Source organism: Gekko japonicus, unplaced genomic scaffold (genome assembly GCF_001447785.1).
Source record: "Gekko japonicus isolate JY-2015 unplaced genomic scaffold, Gekko_japonicus_V1.1 scaffold1920, whole genome shotgun sequence".
NCBI classification, from domain to species: Eukaryota; Metazoa; Chordata; class Lepidosauria; order Squamata; family Gekkonidae; genus Gekko; species Gekko japonicus.
The window spans coordinates 83243-106101 of record NW_015173193.1 but is presented as its reverse complement, the minus strand read 5'-3'; the positions used below and the strand labels follow the sequence as shown (position 1 = coordinate 106101).

Here is a 22859-nt window from a genome sequence, read left to right as displayed (position 1 = left end):
CCTAATAGACCCCACCAGGATTTATGTCTTTCATATGTGCTATTTTCAGGTTTGATATTTCCATATAATAATGTATTCACTGAATCTTGAGGCTCATTTAAAAACAAGTTAATGTGATTTCTGACGTAAGTATTTAGGAGCTAAAGCTCACCAAAGAAAGTGTCTTTTAAAGCTGCAGTTGACATTGCAACTCTTCTGGAATAATACCACCAACATTTAAAACCAAGCCCCCTTAACTGATAAATATACAGAACCAGAACCTAAAAATGGTAGCAATACCAATTAGTTTAGAAAGCCACAGATCACTCAGCTTTTCTGTCAGATGGCTGATACAGATTTAGGTAATTTGATGGGTTATAGACATGGGCACAACAAAACTGTTAACTAATTATATTTATTTTATTTAGAAACATGAGGTAACAAAAACTGTAGAAAGTATGGACATGTTGAAAAACTGGAATATTACTTTATTAATTTCAAGCTAGTATATAAACAAGATTCTTTTCTGAATACATCAATAATGAAAGCAATATGAACTATAAATGCTTGCATTTCTTACCTTTAAAATATTCTCTAAGAGTCACCTATTTTGGCTATGTGTTTAAAAGTTTTTTACAACAAAAAACCCTTTGTCAATCAAGTGGGACAGAAATACGAAAGCTATATTCCACTAATCTTTCAAAGAGCTCGTATGTTATCTTCCATCCAAGTGATGTCAAACTCTGAACTGTTAAAATTAAGCTGTTGATAATTTCTGTTCAAGGGGAAATCACAATGGGTTAAGAGGCTTCAATGTGCTATTGAGAACTCTCCGTGCTATTTTCAGATAAAGGTGTTGGTGGCAGTGGGGAAGCCCTGAAACAGATTCACTTAAGGTCAGGCCAAGATGCTGGAGTACTCTTTCTTCTTTTTTTTTGCTGTCAAGTCACAGCTGACTTTTGATGACAACCCCCCCCCATTGGGTTTTCAAGGCAAGAATTGGTTTGCCATTGCCTGCCTCTGTGTAGTGACCCTGGTATTCTTTGGAGGTCTCCCATCTAAATACTAACCAGGGCCAATTCTGCTTAACTTCCGAGATCTGCAAGACTGGGTTCTCCAGGTCAGGGTGGTGTATTCTTAGTTTCAACTGAAATGGGCCCAGGGCACAGAACCCAGAAATCCAGTGTCTGTTCCCCACTCATTTTGAAGCTATTACTCCATCACTAATTGCGAAAATAACTGAGACATGTAAACCTGGCTGCTCTGCATGATTTCATTATTCAGATGTTTCTGGAATGGCTACTAGGTCTAGCAGCCCATATTGCTCTGAAGTCTCATTAATAGAGGAACCCTTTCTCCTAATTGTTGTTACTTTTTTGCATCTTTGCCTGCTGTACTATGACATTTTGGGAATGGCATCTGTGGCTACTATCAGAATATATAATACTGATCTATAGGACCACTGTGTCAATATCACAATTTTTTTCCTTATCATCTCTACAATATAATATTGCTACCAAATACATGTCCCTCATTTTATTTATTTTACTTATTTCATTTATACCTCACTTTTCTCCCCAGTAGGTGCCCAAAAGTGGCTTACAACATTCTTCTGTTCTCCATTTTTTGGTGATTTTTATTTACTTAGACATGCACTTGAAGAGAAAATACTCGTAAATATGCCAGAAATTTAAATTCATTGTGACCTGAAAATCAAACTGTATGGGTAACACGATGAGTCATATATGCTTACATTACAGCATTACAATGACAATAAATACTACTCTCAGCCTCAAAGCCACTGGCCATAGTTCTCAGAGCCCCTCCCAACTGGCTATGGAGACTGGCGCTATTTTCACTTTCAGATGAGCAAATTCCACAACCGGACAGGGTTGAAGGAGGTTTGCCATGGGAAGACCCTCCCCACTGGCGTCATCAATGTCCCAATGCTACAGTTAGAAAGCATAAACTATGGTAAAACGTGTGCTGATTATTTTTAATATTAAAAACAGATGTACTTCACTGACATGGAAACAAAAGAATGACATGATATTTCTGTTTATCACCACACAAAGAGATTCAGTCAAAAGACATATGCACGCACCAGGGCACCAAATGTGACAACTGGTACCCCAGTATTTGTAATGAGGCAATCCTTATATCTTTAAAGAATTTCAATCCACAATTTATTATTTAAACAAACAGGTCATAACAATGACAATAATGTAAAACCATACAAAAACTGGTCACAAATACTTTTGTCAATAGCAGCCCAAAACAAAAGAAAATCGAATCAAAACGTTTTGTAAGGAAGATATGGCAGTCAAAATCTCAAGAGCAAGAGCATTTACTTCCATTAACTTTTCACCCTCTCTACTGTGATGCTACTGCAAATTTAGCTCACCTTAACATATTTAAATTACACAGAAGGATCAGCTCATATTTAAAATAAAAATGATCAGTTTGTTTCAAAATCCAAATATTTCTTCCTAATATTATTGTACATTGTACAACAGAGCAAATTATGGCCGAAACTTCCCACACCATGTGCGCCACATCTATTTAGAGCTATTAAGGCTACAGGAAGATTTTTATTCCATTCCTCAAGACATGGTTTTGCAATCTCAGGGCAAAATAGGACCAGCAAAGGGAGAGAGAAGAAAAAGGAGTGTAAATAACTCTCCAGACCATGAGTTGTTTCTCATAAATATAAAAAAGGTAAAAACTGGAGGATTCCTCCATATAATATCATCAAGCTTTTTAATATGACACTGTATCTGGGGTGAAGAAAAGAACCTTAAATCTTGAAGATCTAAAGGACATTCCCAATGTCACCTCTTTAAAAGGCATTTTCTGGGGTAACAGATTTTCATCTAACAATCAAATTTAAAATAATATATTGTAGATAATGCTAGAGTGGTTCATAGAGGTATTCCTAACAGAGATCTAAACAAAAATATTTTGAGAACTTCCAGTAGCTGAATCTCCACCATTCCCCCTACTTCAGCAACATATGTTATCTGCAGAACAACTTTTCCCAGGAAAATCCTTAAGTAAAATTATGTTTCTTCATTCAGTGTATGAAAAATTCAATATTGTCTTGGGTGGATTGCAGCTTTCCACTTGGTTGCAGCCAGATGGTACTTCCGTGAACATTTTTCTGAAGACCAATTCCCCAAATTGTTAAAAAATATTATTTGTTGTATGTCCTTTTTAACCTATTCTCCTTGCCATAAATATTTTCTCCAATACTACAGTTGTGGTCTTTTCATAAGTTGTGTTTAAATGCTCTCCTTAACTAAAGTTCTATATTGCTTGAGTAGGTATTTCAGCCCAGTTCCTGTGGTAAATAATAGTACCATATCATCAGGACATAGCAAGATGGACAATTCAATATTATTTTGATATACTGAGGCAAATTTCCAGTACTAAAACTAGGAATATGCTGGTGACTAAAGTTCAGAAACCAAATAAAACAAAGGCCGAACACCTTAGTTAAAGTACCATTTTTTCTTCCTGCTTTGTGAGAGAAATGACAGAACCAAGGTAAAGTTCCTACTTTAAACTTCTGCAAATGCATCAATATGCAGAATTTTAATAAAACAAAGTGCTTTCTAATAATATATGAACTTGCAGTTTGCCACAGTAAAATGCAATTAATTTTATCAAAAGAAGCAGCAATTCTACAAATCTTTATACAAACGTCTCTTTAGATCTTGCATATATTTGCTAATGATATATAATTTAAGACAAAGTTTTGATCAATTGTGCCTTTTGCTCAACCCAGCTGTTTCTTCCATTATAATCTCATGAACTGTAGCCCAGCCTTCCTACTCATTCCACATGTATTTGGGCATACAAATTAGAAGCAGCAGAGGTCATTTCGGGGGGGATCGCGGGGGATCGCAATTTTCCCGGGTGAGGTACGGGGGGCGGGGCACATGCCAGGAGGAGGCAGGAGAAGAGGGAGGGTAAGTTGCTTCCTCCCTGCCTCTCCCCACCCCTGCCTGCCTGGGGCCAGGGAGGGCCTTCGCAGGGCTTCCTTGTACTCCCGCCGACCTTGCAGGTCCACCGCCGGGCCCCTCATGGGGCTCGGCAGTGGAGCTGCAAGGCCGGCGGCGACGGCCGGGACCGTTGGGGGCGAGGTGTGTGGCCTTATGACACACTTCCGGTGATGTCAGGGGGTGTGGCATATGCAAATGAGTTATGCTAATGAGTTCCCCTAGCTCTTTTTCTACGAAACGACCCCTGAGAAGCAGTATCTAGAAGACTTATGGAGCAATCATTTCTGGGGTCATTTTTGTACCCCTTTTAAAAGCTGGGTCTAATATTAATCTCTTGGGGATGTTACTAAAAGTATTTATATGTTTATTTATTTACATATTTATTTACCACATTTATACCCTGCCATTCTCCCCAAAGGGGACCCAAAGTGGCTTCCTTAGTTTTTTCTCTCCCCATTTTTTCATCCTCACAACAACCCTGTGAGGTAGGTTAGGCTGAGAGTATGTGCATTGCTCTCAAGGTCACCAAGCAAGCTTCCATGGCAGAGTGGGGATTCAAACCCACATTTTCCAGTTCCTAATCCAACACTTTCACCACTATATTACAGTGATTTTTCCAACAGGGAAGCCTATCTCAAATGAAATCTGGAAATAATCAAAAGGGCATAATGTTCTGTTTTTTTAAAAGAAATAAACAATAGATAAACTGAATTAAGCATTTAGCTTTCAAGTAGAACAGTGTTGGTGATCAGCAGCTAGGGCTGCCAACCTCCAGGTGGTAGCTGGAGATCTCCCAACACTACCATTGATCTCCCGATGACAGAGATCAGCTCACCTGGAGCAAATAGCCGCTTTGGAAGGTGGATTCTATGGCATCACACGCCACTGAAGTCTCTCTCCTCCCCAAACCCTGTCCTCTGCAGGCTCCACCCCTCAAAGCTGACAACTCTATCAGTGTCCCATAAACCTAGGAACTTATATCTTGGAACATGCTCTATAAGCTGATTAGCACTAGAATTAAACACCACCCCAAAATGTTTTACCACTTGGTATTAACTGGGTCTCTACATCAACCAGTGGCAACATTTACTACCATCTTTCCTCACTAAAGTTAACTTAAGGATATGAACAGAGAGGTTTAAAAATTCTCTATTTTGCTCCAAGAATTTCTTGATTATAGACTCTCAACATTCCCTTTTTGGGCTATAATCCACCTGGCTGTTTTGCACAACTCTCTTTGCATTCATCATCAAATGACTCCAATTTATTCTTTCCCCCCCTTAGATACTAAGCAAGCTTTGGGAGCCTATATGAGGGAGAACAGTCGGAGAACTAACATACTGGCATAGTTACTGTTAGGGCTAATTTCCAGAAACAGTAAAAACTAGGGCATATTGTATAGAGGGAAGAAGACTGAAAGAGACGGAAACAAGCCTAACACTAATCAGAGAGCCCTTCCGAAAATCCAATGCTTTTATGTTTCTTGATCTGCATCACAGACCTCCAGAGAGTTGCACTGTGTAGGTTGCACAGGCTGGGTAAGTTATTTAATGAGGCATTCTGTTTTATTCACAGTTAAAATGGAAGAGAAAATCCTATCTGCATAATTTCTCATGTGTAATATGCAAATCTGGACTCCATAACCTAAGCAAATCTTGGTACATTTATAGTGCAATCCTAAGAAGGTCTGCTCAAAACTCAGTAGGAGTTGCTTCTAGGTATGTGTAGCTGGGATTGCGGCAGTCTAGAAAAGTATCTACTTAGAACATTAACACAACTTAGTTTGGAGTATGCAAAAAAATCAGCATTTTCCCGTTCGGGTCTACTGGACCTTAAATTTTTTTGGTATTTCCAAAAAAATCCCAGATTTCAATACCAGTATGCTATTTGGATCTGGGATTTTTGGGAAATACTGAATTTTTTTGGGTCCAATAGACTGAAGAAGAAAAATGCAGATTTTTAAAAAGAAGCCTGCATGCCCTGAAGCGAGTAGCCTAGGCAAGCCTTATCTCATCAGATCTTGGAAGCTAAGCAGGGCCGACCCTGGCAAGCAATTGGAGGGAGACCTCCAAGGAATACCAAGGCTTGGGACACAGAGGCAGGCAGTCAAGCCACCTCTCTGAAATGTCCAAGCCCCACTAGGGGTTGCCAAAAGTCACCATGATTTCCAGGCATGCAAGCACGCACGCACACATACGCACACAGAAAAGCCTGCACAACCCTGGGGTTGGCTTGGCTACAGTGGGGAGGTGTCTCCCTGCCGCACGTGGACCCGGCTGAGAATGCTTCTCCTGTGGTATGGTTTAAATTGTGCCGCAGGAGAAGCTGGCCCTAGGATTTGCATGCAGCGGGGAGCTTTCAGTTCTTGCTGCCCTGGCTGATCTTGGGCTGGCTCCTCTTGCAGCCTGGTTTCTGAAAGAGAGGATCAGCTGGGGTGGCGGGAGCTGAAAGCTCCATACCACCTTGGCTGGGGCTGGCTCCTCTTGCAGCAAAGTTTAAGCCAAGCTGCTAGAGGAGCCAGCCCCAGCCAAGGTAGCGCAAAGCTCTTAGCTCCTGCCGCCCCAGCAGATCTTCTGTATAGCTGAATATCCCCGAATAAAAGCTGAAAAAATTCAGCTTTTATTTGGGCTCAACTATACTGGTAGCCAATCAGATTCTCTGAATCTGTCTTCAGCTTAAATAATACCCCCAAAATACTGGTAAGGTATTTTCTGGGCATTTTGGGGGGCTTGGTTTATGTCGAATGCACACCCCTACTTAGAATAAAACAGATTTATCTTCTCTTACAATGCAGTTTTAAAAATACATAATCATGTAGAAAACTTACTGCCTCTTGAAGAATTACTCTGACATGTCAACAGGGAAAAAATGAAACTCCACATGTTTTTTTTTTAATGTAGAAGGTCCCACTTCAGCACCCAGAATCTCAGGCTAACAGATATTAAGTAGCAGGGCTGGGAAAACCTCTGCTTGAGACTTTGCGAAGCTGCTTCCAGACAATAATGGGGTCAGCAGTCATTGGTCTGCCACTGTACAAGTCGCCAATCTTATTCTACTAATATTTAACTACTGATTTCTTTGATTTCGGTTGTTTTATCCACATAATTAGAAAAACAAACAGCTGAACACAGACAAAAATTTTTATCGTTGGGGATGAGAAGTGTAGTTTAAGTACACTTATATGTCTATAGCTTTTACCAATGTAAACATGGATCATAACTATTAATCAGATATCTATTTTTAAAAATTAATATAAAATAGTTGTTAAAAGATACCTGTTGAAGGGGAGAGAGAGGTTACCTTATTTATCTGTTTAACTCAGCACTTATTGCATACTATTGAAAAGTAATTTCTGTCCATCTCAGAAAATATGTACCAAAACAAAATTGTGCTTTCCTTTATTAGTCAAAAGAATACTGCACAAGTTGATGAAAACATACCGCCACACTTTCTATATAAAAAAGTAGGCAGTACAAAATAGCCCTTCGAAGTCTTGGGGTATATCTATTAAACATTACTTGGTTGTATAAAGACTATGCAGCTGCTATATAAATGCAGGTGTATAATTTTAAACATTTATTATCAACTGGTAGATTAAGCAAGACAACAACATTAATAAGGACAATATTCATGATACTGATAGTGCTTTAAAACTGACTTTACGTCTGTCATATTTTTATCTTCATTCTAAAAGGTTCCTATTACTTTCCACTCTGCCATTGACTACACTGCGTGCTACTTTTATTTCTATCTACTGTTACTATTTAAAGTAAAAATAATGACCACTCTGCCATTGACTACACTGCGTGCTATTTTTATTTCTATCTACTGTTAATATTTAAAGTAAAAATAATGACCACCGAAAGACTAAATGAATGCATTTTTCTTTGAGCTACAAACCTTTTCAGCTTATTTCCTTTAAACCATATGTATAAATCCTGTTCTTTTTGAATTTCTAGATTTCCATCTATTGTTTTCAGAAGAAAATTGCTCTGTGACTTTTCTTTACTGCAAGTAGGTGAGTAGCATCAGCAGTAGTACTTTAGTTTACTTTATTTCAAGACAGTATAAAAGTTTATCAACAACATATAAATTATATTTCCCTTCCCTTCTCTCTCATATTGAATTTATAAAGTATCTGCTGACATCAAAGAAAGACAGTACAGGGTACAAAGCACACCACTGCCATCCAGTACTACTTGTTCATGCTGAGAAACAAAAGGTCAAACACAATCAAGTCTTACTAGCTCAACAGATGTCTCTCCCATTAGTTACCTTAATCCCAGAACCACAGTGTTAGTGTTTCATGCAGACCTGGGGTTAGTAAAGACTAAAACTTGAAAATGGAGTGGTAATTTCTCAGTAGTGTGAATTCCCCTCTCTCTCTTTTAGTATAAACAAGAGCAATCAGGAAAGTTTGCATACAACATGGTTACAAGCTTAGTGCTCTAGTAATAGATTAATAAGAACAGAAGGGTTTTTTTGGACACTTTGTCTTACCTTCTGATAAACAGAACTGATATTTAATGATCTAAAGAGGGGAAATAAAATAAATGAAATAATCGTCAGGAGTTCAAGAAGTTACTTGTACAGGTAGGCCTTGAGTTACTTGTATTCTTAGTGACTGTTTTATTAGTTAACTGAAAATGCAGTATCTTATGCAACGGATTTTGAAAATTTGGTTTTCATGGTGAAGCGACTATGCATCTGTGCATATTTTTACACTATAAATACAGTGATAATAGAAAAGCTTACATATCTCCCAGAGCAAGAATAAATGTAAGCTTTCCTTAAAGATAAAATACATGAACTAGGCTGTAAGATGATGCTTAAGGATCTTATGCATTGATGGCTCTCACATATAATGTGATGGTGTATTGCAGAAAAACAGCTGATTAGCTAGCTGTATTGAATGATTTTGATTTAGTTAACACAGAATCAAATTATATTTCATGGAATGCAGATTCTTCAATATGAAAGTTTCAATCATATCATAGAACAGTTTGGTAGAACTTAGGTTCTGACTACCTAGAAATACTGCATTTTAAGTATCAATAAACAGAAAGGTAATTTTTTATTATTATATTCTTACCAGTTTCAGAGGGCACATGATGGCAAGGTGCTGGACAGAAAACCTGAGCTGCAAAGTCTTCAAAAGTTGAAGGATCTAGATGGTGCTGAACAATTGTTTGCAGATACCGAGCTCTTTCTTCATAGCTAGTTTTACTCAAAAGTTAAGGATCAACTTTAAAATCTCAGAAGAAAACAAACAGATGAGGTCCTGATCAATGCTATAACACCCTCCTAAGGCTGCCAACTTTGGATAGCTTCTAGGAGGACTAAGTGACATCCATTGCTCAGTGAGGATCATAACCATAGCAGGAATCATAACAATGGAAGTAGGTGATGATCAGGATGGCCTCGTAAAGCTTTTCTTCCATTCAAACTCACCAAACATATTTCCCAGTGGACAGGAAGGAATGTGGGAATACCACATTCAGTTTTAAATTATTCTGTTAATTTTCAAGCAATATTATGACAGTCATCTGACAGTCATACCATGGAAATGAAGCACATCATACCAGCCTGAGATAGACTGAACTGAAACTTGTGGATTAAATCTCCGAACACAGTAAAGTGTTTAGATTTTGACCAGAATAATGGCAAACTTTTATATGGGCTGTATCCTATTGTTCTGATCAGCTAAGTGCAATAAATTTTGTTGGCATAGAGCACATTCTATTGGCAGAGGAGTCTCTTGGTCAGCCAGATGTGTTTTGTACTGGAGGAACATATACCCTCATTTATGTGACATGACGGGATACAAGTCGCTGTATTATTGTAAGCCACCTTGAAGTGAGAGGAAAGGTGGGATATAAATGTTGTAATAAATAAATGTCTATAACCCATACTCTCAATTATTTATGGCTCTGAAAGCAGCTCAAGAGAAATATGTATTTCTGTGTGATTATAATAAGGAAAACAGTTTTAATAACATCAGTTCAGATTGACTAATGTACTATTCCAAATGATTCCATGTTATTCTGGAAACCAAGTGTTAACTTTAAAAGGCTGCATACTCACAAAAATGGGTTATAATCTCTATAAGGTAAAGGACCAGTTCCAAATGAAAACCCCAGACTGGCTTTGACTTTAAAAATGAACTCCCTTTAAAGCAGTTAAGATAAATGTATAACTAAAAACAGCCAGTCAATTAGGTCATAGGGACAATTAGATATATTTGCAAAAAGGCCATAGGATCCATAAGCAAAAAAAAGTGTTTGCAGGACACCACGAGCAAAACATTGTACTTCTTCCCCTTTCCCCTGCATCCTCTCTTGCTGATATTATTGACAAGAGACTGGTATCTTGAAGTGCTGTTGCTTTTGAAGAACCCTCTCCAGGCTTCTTGTTCCAGCAGCCCTGATTGTGCTGTTAGCACAGGGAGTGAGAAAAGAGAGAGAATATTTCTGCTGTTCATAAAAGCATCTATGGAAATGGCTGTCAAAATGTAGAGCAGCAGGCAGCAACATACAATTATCAAGAAAAAAATACCCTGCTGACTTAGTGTCATAGGCTGATTGTGGGCTGGGAAATCAGTTACCTTTCTTGCAGAACTTATAAAACTTGCCCTTCTGAACTCATTGGGTTATTCATGTATTACTTTATATCAGTCCATAGTCTGTACACAAATGTATGCATTCACGTGTATGTTCAATTTGTGGTCTTTCTTTAAAGAAAGAGAAGAATTACTTTGCAGATTAGATTTATAATCAGGAACCTGTGAAAATGCACAGGCAACTCCCATTGTAATCCTCGCTTGATCAAAAGGAGTAGGACTAAACCGTCCTACTCAGCTTCAACTACTCAGCTTCAACTATTGTTAGGAGAGAACTGGGCCCCCTGAATCTTACAACACAATTTTACTTCCCTTTGCGATCTTTATGGCAAGATGAGGTAGTATCTTGTTTGTGATGTCATGTGCGGTGATAGTGGGCTTGGAGAATGTTTGTCTCAATCTTTCAGCAGCAAATGGACATAATTCTTTCAGTGATGAAGGGGTAGTAACTTTTCAGCAATGAAGGAGAAGCTGCCAATTGGTCTGTAAGAATGTCCACCATTTCCTCCCTTCCCTCTTGATGCTTCAATGCTTCAGCAGGTGGTGAGGGCTAGCATCTACATATGATCTTCCACCGCTACTTCCTGCTGCCATGAGAGAACTGTGCATGTACAATCCTCAACTGTGCTTGTTTTTTGGGAGTGTGTGTAGTTTTTTGGAGCCGAGGGTTTTTAACATGGGTAAACACTCTCCTGTAATGCTGTCCCCTTAGTTCTTACTGACAGTATCTGCAAATGGAATCTGATTTTGAAAGTAAGATATATACACCAGCTTATCCTCCAAGCTCAGGGCTGCGTGCACTGGCTTCTGCCTTCCAATCTCCATTACTTAAAGGCAACCATTACCTATATCCCAACCCTTTCTAAGTCCCCTTCCATACATAATCAACAAAACTGGATGTCTTGCATCCAGATGAACAATCCCCCCCCCCCCAATCCTTCCCCTTTGCTAGCCTTTCTCCTTCCAAATTAGAAAAGTGCATACCTCCTGGTGATTTATAACTAGAGGGAGGGAAGTAGCAATTCATTCAGTCCTCTAATGTGCGGTACACCTATGTGATAAATAGTATACACATTTTAAATGCTAACAAAAGAGCCAAGTTTTAGGATTAACTAAGACATGTGTAAATAATAGAAGAGATAACACAGATCAGTCTTTCACTCTTCACTATATTTCAGTGATTGTGGAATGTACAGCAATAATTATACCACATAGAAAACAAAAGTATGCAGAAAAGTGCTTTGAATTAGAGTTATCGCTGATATTATATCTGTCCCTTTAAATTAAAACAGGGATGCAGTCTACAAATTGCTTCTGAAACATAAATTGCAACATTAGGTTTGGGAAGAATATAAAACCTCTTTGTTGTGAAGGTTCTTAGGTTGTGGGACATACACAAGATTGAGCCTTAACACAGGAGAGTAATATAGCACAGTTTTTAAGAGGCTGTATATAAGTGGTGGAGGATGAAACTGATGGTTGAAGTCTAAATAATACTACATATCTCACAACTTGTTGAAAAGCACTTTTTTCCATTGGGGGAGATTCACAGCTGCTGAATTTTCTGCAGTTAATAGAGTCCTTTGATTCACAGCAGTGCCCCTTGCACAAAAAATACTGGCCTTTGTGTATTACCAGAAACTAATTTTCTATTTGGCTGAAAAGGGAAAAATTGGGTTATTGCTTTTCCCTCCTACAGAGCTTTTCATTATGCCTGATGCACTCAACTTCTAAGCTCTTCTGAGAAAAAAAAATAACTGAAGAGGCAAGAGGTAGAAAAATGAGCTTGTTAGCACATTAGAAGTGAAGTATCTTGGTGGGCCCCAGAAATTCCCAGTGGTGTGTTAACTTATCACTCTATGCATGCTGGCACTGATAGTCTCCCAATTGAGCACTCTCTTTTCGCACCAAAGGTGCTGCCAGGAAGCAAAGGCTGAAGGCCCACAGGAGAACAGCCTGCTATCAAAACAAGCTGTTTTAAAAAGTCTGTTTGAATGGGTAAAATGCTTTATGAAAAGCAGGGTGGAGACACCTACCTGCTTTTAAAATACTCCTGTTTCAGAGGTCTCTAAATGAAACCTTGTATGTTTATTTTATTATATATAATGCTTATACACAAATAGGACAGAAGTGTGGGAAAGTTAATGCTTTTGATGTGACTACATTTGAGGTTATGGAGGATAACTTTCAAAGACAGAAAGTATTGTTGATTCTGAAGGGTAGCACTACCTAGGTTTCATTACACAAAGAGAATGCAGAGTTAGCCTTATCTAAAACATGACTGAAAACAAATCTTCATTGCATGTGTTCTCTGTGTTGGACCCTGATGTCAACAAGGTCCTCTGCACTGATCCAACAAAATCCTGCTACCCATGCTGAAAAAGCTCTATTTTAGCATCATAAAAGCTTTGTACTTTATTACACATTATAGTAGCCAGAGCCAATGTTATCCTCACTCCATGTTCTTCATAGACTTAAATATGAATACTGGAAGGTAGAGCAACACTGATTTCTAGAAACCATCTGTCATGTCACCTTAAGTTCAGTGCACTGCCCTACTTTGGAATGCCCTTATTTCAAGATGAAGTTGTCAACTGGGCTCATAGAACGGTGTCTGCTTGCTTTTGAGGCTCTCTCTTTTCTTCTCTACCACATGCTTCTAAATTGGTAGAGATACTCTCTCAGCAATGCCATACATTGTTAAAATATTCAAAAGCACTGAAATATAGGGATTCTCAAGGGGGGGGGGAATCACAGAGGACTTCCCAATGACTATTTCCAGTTTATGGAATTATCTCCTGAGAGATCTGTCAATGCTTGCCATGCAAGACTTCTTTGGGTGCTGTTTTTAATACTTATTTTCCAAAAAAACATCATCAGCATTCAATACCATTTTCTATACCAGAGGTCTACTCCTTATATAACCCATATGTCAATTACCAGCATTGTCTCCCTTTGCACCAAATAAATTTGAGCAAAATCTTTGCTTGTTGGATAAGGAAAGATAAAACCATTTTGGCATTGTTTTCCTTTTTAAAAAAATTATGTATACTTAAACTAGGAAGTATGCTAGTTATTTCTGTTCCTTGTTTAGTGTTCCCTTCTTTCTCAGCTTCAGATTCTTACAGACCATGGATGCTGTAATGTCAGAGACCAAATTTAGAAAATCAAAACAATTTTATCACTGGTTTTACCACATATTAAATATTATATGATTATTTTAATTGATCTATTCAGGCTGTAATCCTATGCATCCTTACTTGAGAGCAAGTCCATTGAACTTAGCAGGGCTTCCTTTTGAGTGTACAAGCATAGGATTGGTGTGCATGTATGTTAGAGACATTGCTCCGTAGTTCATTTTAAACTCTTTTCAGTAACATTATCAAAAAATGGCCGAACATAGCAGTGTGCTGAATTTTCATGATGAATTCTGCTATGGTCACTCTGACATTATATGGCAACAACAGCAGAGTTATTTTCATTGTTCCATCAGGCTACATTACAGCTAAATTCTTCAGTACAGTTTATATTCTCACCTGTGAAAGAAAGCAGTGATTTTCAGAGGAGACAATGCTGGGCTTTAATCCATTCCTACAACCATATTGCCAAGTGTATACTGTTTACATTGAGTCTCAATTAAGAAACAAGCTTGACACCTGGTACTTCTTTAGCTTTGTCCCAGGGGTTACCAGATGATTCAAAATCCGTAACAGGTGCTACGGCAGTGGAAGTGGAGTCCCATTAAGAGAAGCTAGAGCCAGATACAATATAGACCATATTATAGACTTAACCACTTAAAACACAATTGCTGACTGGAAGCAAGGAAGTAAAATTTTTCCACCTCCCCTTCACTGTTCATTTTAAAAATCAAATCTTTATTGTTACTTTTTAGAACTGCAAAACTGACTCTGGGCCTTAAACTCATGTTAATAAAGCAATATCACATAAATTAGTTTTTTAAAGATTATTTCCATAACCTTGTAAAAATCTCGGAATGAATTCTTTTAAACTATATTTACATTTACTAACGCTGGCAGGGTTATTTCTTGTGGGCGCCAACTGCAGAGTCAACTGCAGACCACCTTGGAATTTAAGGAACTTAAAGCACTTTATTATTATTAATATTATACTACTGATTGTATTCTGTGATTTTATTGGATTTTAATGATTTTATGTTGGGCTTATGCCCCTGTAAGCCGCCCTGAGCCCGCTCGCGGGGTAGGGCGGGGTAGAAATACTTGAAATAAATAAATAAACAAAATAAAATTATATTTTAAGAATAGTTTAAACATTATAACAGAAAAGAGAATCAAGCCAAATTTCATTACAGAAAATGTTGTCCTCTATGGGGGTAGATCAGGCCTCTGGAGAACAGTCTAGCCACCCCTTTCCACTATATTGGTAGACTTGGCCTCGGACTGTCACCCTGCGCTGAGCCTTAGAAAACATACCAGCAGTTTTGGGCGGGGGGGGGGACTTTTACCGTCTACTTTTTTTTTAGTGAAACACGACAGATTACAGGTCAAGTATAACAGAGGTAGAACAATCACTGTCAGAACCCTGCATAACCTAACAAACAGAAAGTTGCTTAAATGTTATCAACCTGCCCAAATTACTTATTTTTTCAAATATTTATATCCCACTTTTCCTGTGACTCAAGGAAGCTTACGAATCATGCTGAAAAGCATAATGGGTGTGCAAAAAAATCTATTTTTTCCAGCTCCATTATAGCCTATGAGGACCATTATAGCCAATGTGCCCCATAGGCTATAATGGAGTATCTGGCAGTATCTGGGGCTGGGGGGGCCCTGATTTTTGAGGCACAGGCACCAAATTGGAAGCACAGCTGCTGGTGCCTCTTCCCAACCCACACCAAGTTTCAAAAAGATTGGACCAGGGACCCAATTCTGTGGGCCCCAGAAGGAGGTGCCCCCATCTTCCATTGTTTCCAATGGAGGGAAAATACCATAGTGTGAGCAGAAGCTCACAACCCCTGAGCTGGCAGCTGAAATTTTGTGCACCAGCACCCCCTAGCACAGCTTAGAGGGAACTCTGCATAATACAGTAATAGTAGCAGTGTAATCTTAAGAGAATAAAATAAGACTTACTTTTTAGTAGACTGGTTTAGGATTGCTCCCTTAATGTTTTAAGAAAAATGCTGACCAACTGAGGTACTGTGTTATGAACTTTTGCAAACAAAAGCTTACATGCATGAATTGCACAGAGAAAGTGATTTACATGATTTTTAAAGTTAGCTTTTTGATAGATGCATGTTAAAGCACTGCTAAAATGGCAGACTGTAGACTATTTCATTCAAAGTACCCCAACTGTTTGTAAAAGGATCAATTCATCGTAAATTGTTTCAGAACTGTCATGACTAGACTTCATCTTTAACTTTTCCCTTTGAAAAAAATCAACTTACTCTAAAGTCACACACACACACAAATTGACACATGCACTACACAATTTGACACATTTGTGTTCTGCCTATGCTGAAGTCCAGCACACACACATCTTCTGGGGACTTGCAAAATGAAATATGCAGCGTGATCAGAAAGTTGTTTTGGTCTCCACACAGTTTCCTGGGTTGCAGTCTCCTCAGGGAATAAGCCATCCCCAGGACAGCAAACCCTTGCTGCAACCACCTGGAACTAGCTTCAAGAACAGACTTCAGCTCTCAGGGGTATTTAGTTTAGGCATTCAGCTTCAGTCTCAGTGGTATCAGTTTAGGTATTAGGCACCTTATAAATGACACCTACCTGGAGCTTGGGCATACCTGAGCATCTGGCACACATGGCTGACTTCTCTGGGTAGGGAGAGAGTCTCTCTTCTCATCTCCACTGAGTCTGAATGTGTCACCATTTGAGGCTGAGATGAAAAGAATGCTGCTCCAGAGAGAAACAACTCTTCTCCCTCAGCCTGGAAAAGAGGCAAGCTGACATAGCTGCTCACCAGCCTATACAATGGGCAGAATGATGGCACAGGTGAGGGAGGTACAACTGTCAAAAGCTGATGGGCACCAACCAAGTTTTTGGGTTAAAAATGAAATGTTGAACAGATTTTACTTCAACTAATCAAAGATAAGGAGACATTCTGTATTAAGTATTGAACATGAACACTGATGGAAGACCCTACAAGGGGGGGGGGGGGAATCAGAAATTTTACAGTAGGCAATTACTTAAGAGCTATCTGTATCTAAATGTGCAATAATTTGATTACATTTCTATTTAATATTGTAATGATCAAGAACACAAAATAGTGATTTTATTACCAGAGAGAGCAGTAACAATACACAGCAAACTGACATTTAAGACTGTGTCATAGTATCTATGATAAGCTGCATATTGGTTTAAACTAATGCATTATATGCCCCTAGGGAATGGCAGCTTCAGAGACTGGATTTTAACATCAAAATCTATCCATTAATCTTGACTTAAATATAATCTATCCTGCTGTAAGAGGAAGAATGGGCATTCAATGAATTACCATTATGAAATACCACATTAATATATTTTATCAATAATTTAAGGTCTCGACGATGACCACTACATACACTTTCTAATCCCCAAACCAAGCAAAAAAGACGTTCATTCACATGAAACATTGCAACTAGTAAATCTAGTTTATGCTATACCCTTCAGCAACACCACACATTGTGTCCATGCAACTCTCTTTCCTTGAAAAAACAAATCTTCCCCATGGATTTCAGCTATGCCCACCCCTGCCAAAGTTGTCACATGCTATCCCACGCTCTGCTGCTCTGGTGTGAATGGGAGGGAAGGGGGACAAGACCGATCCTATGTCACAGAACAAAAAAGGCCACTTGCTCGAACAACCTGATTACTGAGCAGACAGCTGAAACATTAACACATGTATATGTCAGTTTCAAAATGCTAGGCAAATAGCATGTAGAGCAAAATTGTTCTTCTATTTCAGCAAATTGATAAAGAAAATAAAGTCTGCTGCTCTGTATAGTATACAAGCCAACTAGAATTACTGTTGTTTTGAGACCACTATCTTAAGTACCTGTTGTGTTCAAAAAACTACATGTTTAAAGGTCCTCAACAGAATTTTCTTTTTCTTTTCTTTTTTTTTTAAATCTGAATGAAAATATTTTGTAATTTGCCAAGGAGCAAAAATATCAATATTGAATTTACTGGATCAACAAGAGTCCCAATGTTAACTCCAAGTTTTTAAATTAGTTAGGCTATTTGAATACAGAATACGAAGCCACAGGACATTAAACATTTATTACCCGCCAGCGTGTGCAATTTTCAGACCTCTGGCGGGCTACAATATAGTGCTGGGATGCCAGGAGTGGATCATGGGTGCACATGGTACAGGTCTACTCTACAACTAGATTATTTTCTGAAACAAGGAACATAGCCAAACTCCACAAGATACAAAGGTGGGAGGAACATGGGGTATAAATTCTTCACTATCCCACAAGAAGTAATGTTGATCAGTATAAAGCACAATATGCCTCACTAGCAAATCCTTGGTCATGATCACTAAAAATGTACTAAATGTACCTCTGAATAATCTAAATTGTGCAACTGTAGACTGAAGATTTTGCAATAGTGCTTCACTTCTGTAGTTGTTTTTGATCGCTGAAGGAGACTGTAAACATTCATAAATTAATCTGAATTTGATTAGGAATTCATAAGTGAAACCTAGTTCCCCTCACAGATCCTTCACACTGTCATGCTGTTGTATGGGGATCATGTTTTCAAAAAGCATTTGCAAGCAACGGTCTTAAGTATTTTATTTTTGTTTATTCCTAAAAACTGGTAGTCTTTTTTCAAAAACAGCATAAAGATATAAATCCTGACTTCAGTTTTCCATATCCTTCTTTTGAACACCAATTAGCAAAACAACCCCTTCCCCCCTCCGCCCCAAAGCTGTCAAGCTGTTCAGAGTAGTTTGTAATACTACAATAGTACTATTGTGAACCGTGTCTGGGCTTCCTTCCCACAGAGAGTTAAAATGGGCAGTTCCTGTTGCCCATGATTGGTGTCCAGTGAAACAATACGCAGCTAGGTTTTATCAGCTCCACGCCAAAAAAGTGAAGCCAGGGAACCCAAGCCTTCATATCATGCTGAACCATATGCCAACCCTGCTGGCCCTAAAGGTTTATCGCTGAGAATCAGGATCCATCATGTCCCCTGTGAAATTTCACCTCACATACCTTCTGTGAAATACATGGCTTTGCTGAAAATTGAACCTTTTCACAATTGGCAAGAACAGATGGATGGTAAATGGGGCTTGGCAACAGGAATTAAAAGATTTTGAAAGCTCATACTGGTAATAAGTAGAAGTACTCCAAACAAAATGGATAAATTTGTGACCTTTATCTTTTTATTTTAATTAACTGCTAAGAGGGAAGCTTTTTTTAAAAAAAAAAATCCTCAATTTCAACAAGAATATTAAGCAGCCCACAGTATTAGAGCTTCCTGTACTTTAATGGAGCTTGCTTTACATGTGAAAACTAAAATCAGCTCCAATATTCTTTTTATGAGTAGAAAATAAAAAAAAAAATTTTTTTGGTGGTTATATACAGCACATATAGAATACTTTTAATGAAATGTTCTTTTCTGGTTATATGTAGCAGCTTGGCAAAGCATGTTAAACTATTTCTTATATAACCATTCTTTCCCAAATAAAAATAAAGATTTACAATCAGTTTCACAAAATCTCTAACCTTGCAACGCTTCAGTTTAGTAAACTTGATCTTGATCAAAACTCTGTGAAAATTATAAGATGCCAAAATTGTGAAAAGCTTTTAAGAATATTTCAAGGAACTCAACTACTAAATTAGTTCAAGTAGACAAAATTCTTTTGCTACTTAATGTGAGATACACGAATGTAGTACAATTATTTATTTAAGCAGAGCAGATATATGTTTCGTCTTACAAAGGCACTGGAAAATATATTAAGGCTAATGATAGGTCTATCTTGATTTTTTTTTTAACAAATACAGCCTGAAGGTTGATGAGCATAGGATTAATGCCAAATGCTACCTCAATCAACTATCTTCTCCTATCTGGAGCATCTACTGCATTCCATAAAATAAACAACAAGCATAAATCAAAGGACATTTTATAGCATGACTGTGGTCAGCCAGCTAGCTGGAGCCATAGCTTCAAAATCTCCATCTGCCACAAGATTGTGTGCAGTTATATTCAGTTTGTGTCACTATTTGCACTAAAGTCGCTCACTGTCAGTTCCCTCCTTCTGTACAAAGATGCTAATGATGAGTTATCTTATACGGAGCTTAAAATTACTGAGATAAGGAATTCAATGCCTGAATTCTCCTTTGAAGCTAAAATGGCCAAACTGAGGCTATCGTCCTTTGGTCACATCATGAGAAGACAAGACTAATTGGGAAATACAATAATGCTAAGAAAAACGGAAGCCAGAAGGAAAATAGGAAGACCTAATGTGAGATGGATTGATTCAATAAAGGAAGTCACGGCCTTCAGTTTGCAAGACAGGAGCAATGCTGTTAATGATAGGACGTTTTGAAGGTCATTAACTCATAGGGTCAGCATAAGCTGGAAGTGATTTCACAGCACATAACACACACAAGGAACATAATATGATGTGAAAATTAAACTTATTATGGACTGGAATAAAATTTTTCTAAGGCTTACAAAAGCAAGCCTATGCATAATTAGTCTAGCAGGCTTAGACTGGAGCGGCCTTTCACAGGATTGCACAGTTAGAGGACTATATATTCAGCTGAAAGCAAACAATTTTTTTCTGATATAATTCTGTGTAAAAAAAGTGGTTAACAGTATGAAAGCTGACAATTAAACATTAATGACAGCTATCTATAAGACTAACTCAAATATATACCACTGATTTCAAAAGAACTAATTTCAAATCTGAATAAAGTTTCTCAGTTCTTTGAAATTCTCTCTCAAACTTACTCTACTTTTCTTAGTCCCCAATTTGCACCCATATTTTCAGGAAGCAAACAAAGAGAGGCTTGGATCCAAACAATCAATAACACTTCCATCAACAGAAAGATTTCCATTAGGAAAGCATGATTTGTCCCCCCCACCTCCAGCAGTCCAAAGTACACACTGCAGACAGTGTGCTGTAGTGGTCAGAATGTCAGATCAAGATCTGGAAGCCCTGGGTTCAAATCCCCACTCTGCAATGGAAGCTTTCTGGGTGACCTTGAGTGAGTCACACAAAGTCAGCCTACTTTACCTCATATGGTTGTTGTGTGAAGATAAAATGGGGAAAACATTATAAGTCACTTTGGGTCCCCCTTTGGGAGAAAGAAGTATAAATGAAGTTAACAGAAGTATCCTCTTTTGTTTCTAAAACCCCGACAGCCCGGAGCTGCTCGGGTTAGAAGCTCCCATATTTTTCTGTCCTCTCCTCAGCTTCCATGACTAGAGTAGAATGTTACATTTCTGCTTCAGGGATAGAACTGTTTCAGGATCAATCTGTTTCAAGATCCACTCCTTTTCTGGAATCTGACTGCTGCAAAGTACCTTGTGCTCTCTCCCTCCCATCAGAGGGCTGCCACATAGTTTGAGAACTACTGAATCAGAAGCCTAGAACCACAGTCTGAATTGCATGGACAGACCTAAGAAACAATTAAAAAACAACACCGATGAGCAATGTGGAAAGAAAACTGCAGACTATTGCTATAGTTTAGGAATGAGATTAGTACAATCAATCAATTTTACTTCGTTTACATTCAGCTGTTTCATATTGTTCCAACATATTTAGCTGCTCAGAGAAAAAAAGCAGAATTTCTCCTTGCAAGATAGGAAATTGATTATTTTTAACCTATCTAAAAATGTTTCCTGCTTTTTTCTGCTGAGGAAAAGCCAAAGAGTATTGTGGTGGTGGTTGGGGGGAAAGGAACATAATATATTTACATGACCCTTATTCAACAGCACAACAAGCAGATACATACAGACAATCAATGTACAAATCCATAAACAAGTTTCATAAGCATAGGAGAACAATCTATATGGCACACACAGACAAGAGTTAAAAACCAATCATGAATGCCTACTCAATCAGTGGTCTCTAGTGGCTAAATTCAAAGGCATTTAAAGTGATGCTTTGGAATTAGACATTGCAAAAAAAAATCCTAGTCTTTCAACAGGTAACTAATAAATAACTCAGAACAAGCCTATGCTACACCTCAGCTCCTATTGTCAAGCAGAGCACTGCCAATCCATGCTCTCCAGTGCTGTTTTTCTCTCTCTAATTGTATGATCAAGCCAATAAATTGGTTTCGAGGGACAAAAAAAGGACTATAAAGTGCCTACCATGACAAAACTGGAGGTTGTAAGAAAATGCACTTTAGACACAAGTAAGGCAAGACAAGACAAATGAAGGAGAGGTATCAAAACCTGAAAGACAGTCATCAATACTGACAGATTACTGTAATTCTGGCTGTCAGGACGATCGATTTAAACAGCATATGCCAATCAATACTGTTGTAATTTACTGAACAGCATTAAATACATACTTAGCCAAGATGTGCCCAAGATGAGCCCCAGACTACTTTTAATGAACATAAATTACACAATTTATGCTTTGGAATCTCAGGTCTGTGGACAGAAAATAGCTTACACAAATACTGGCATAAAATGTGTTTAAATTCTTTTGTCATTGTCATTATTCAGGTGTTTATTGTATCACCCATGATATATTTTTTCATACGGCTTCTATTTCTGCTTGAAGTCTATGCAAAAATATCACTTAGATATCAATATCAATGATTAAAAACGTATATATAACTAATTGGGTTGCATATTTGGAAGTCCTAATGGCTGGATCCTTCCTGGATCTCTGCAGCTCAATGATAATTGCTTTCCATTAGAAAACTGGACCTTTACAACAGTAGATCTTCAGTTTTAAATGTGATTAACCTATGGTGTAAATTTGCTGAATGGTCTTGTGAGGTATCTTTAGAAAGGTACCTCTAGGGAATGCAAATGAATTATGTCTGCAGTATGAATTGCACACAAGAATCCACACATAAGCTGATACATGTACAGATTTTGTAGGATAAATTGGTTATTTCTAAGCAAATTGCTCTTTAATTTCCTCTAAGCAAGGGGAAGTATCATGGTTTAGACTTTCATCCATTCAGATGGGTAGCTGTGTTGGTCTGAAGCAGCAGAACAAAGTTTGAGTCCAATGGCACCTTTAAGATCAACAAAGCTTTATTCTGGGTATAAGCTTATACCCAGAATAAAATGTTGTTGGTCTTAAAGGTG

General features: G+C 38.1%; 1 protein-coding gene across 1 annotated transcript in view; it reads right to left on the bottom strand.

Annotated features, from left to right (window-relative positions):
* RALGAPA1 (Ral GTPase activating protein, alpha subunit 1 (catalytic)) overlaps window positions 1-22859 on the bottom strand; it is a gene marked incomplete at its 5' end in the record, with an annotated part of 108347 nt that overhangs the window by 4375 nt on the left and 81113 nt on the right. The window contains one exon of the mRNA XM_015422619.1: window positions 9076-9200. Coding sequence (XP_015278105.1) covers window positions 9076-9200 — 125 coding nt within the window. The remainder of the gene's footprint in view (window positions 1-9075; window positions 9201-22859) is intronic.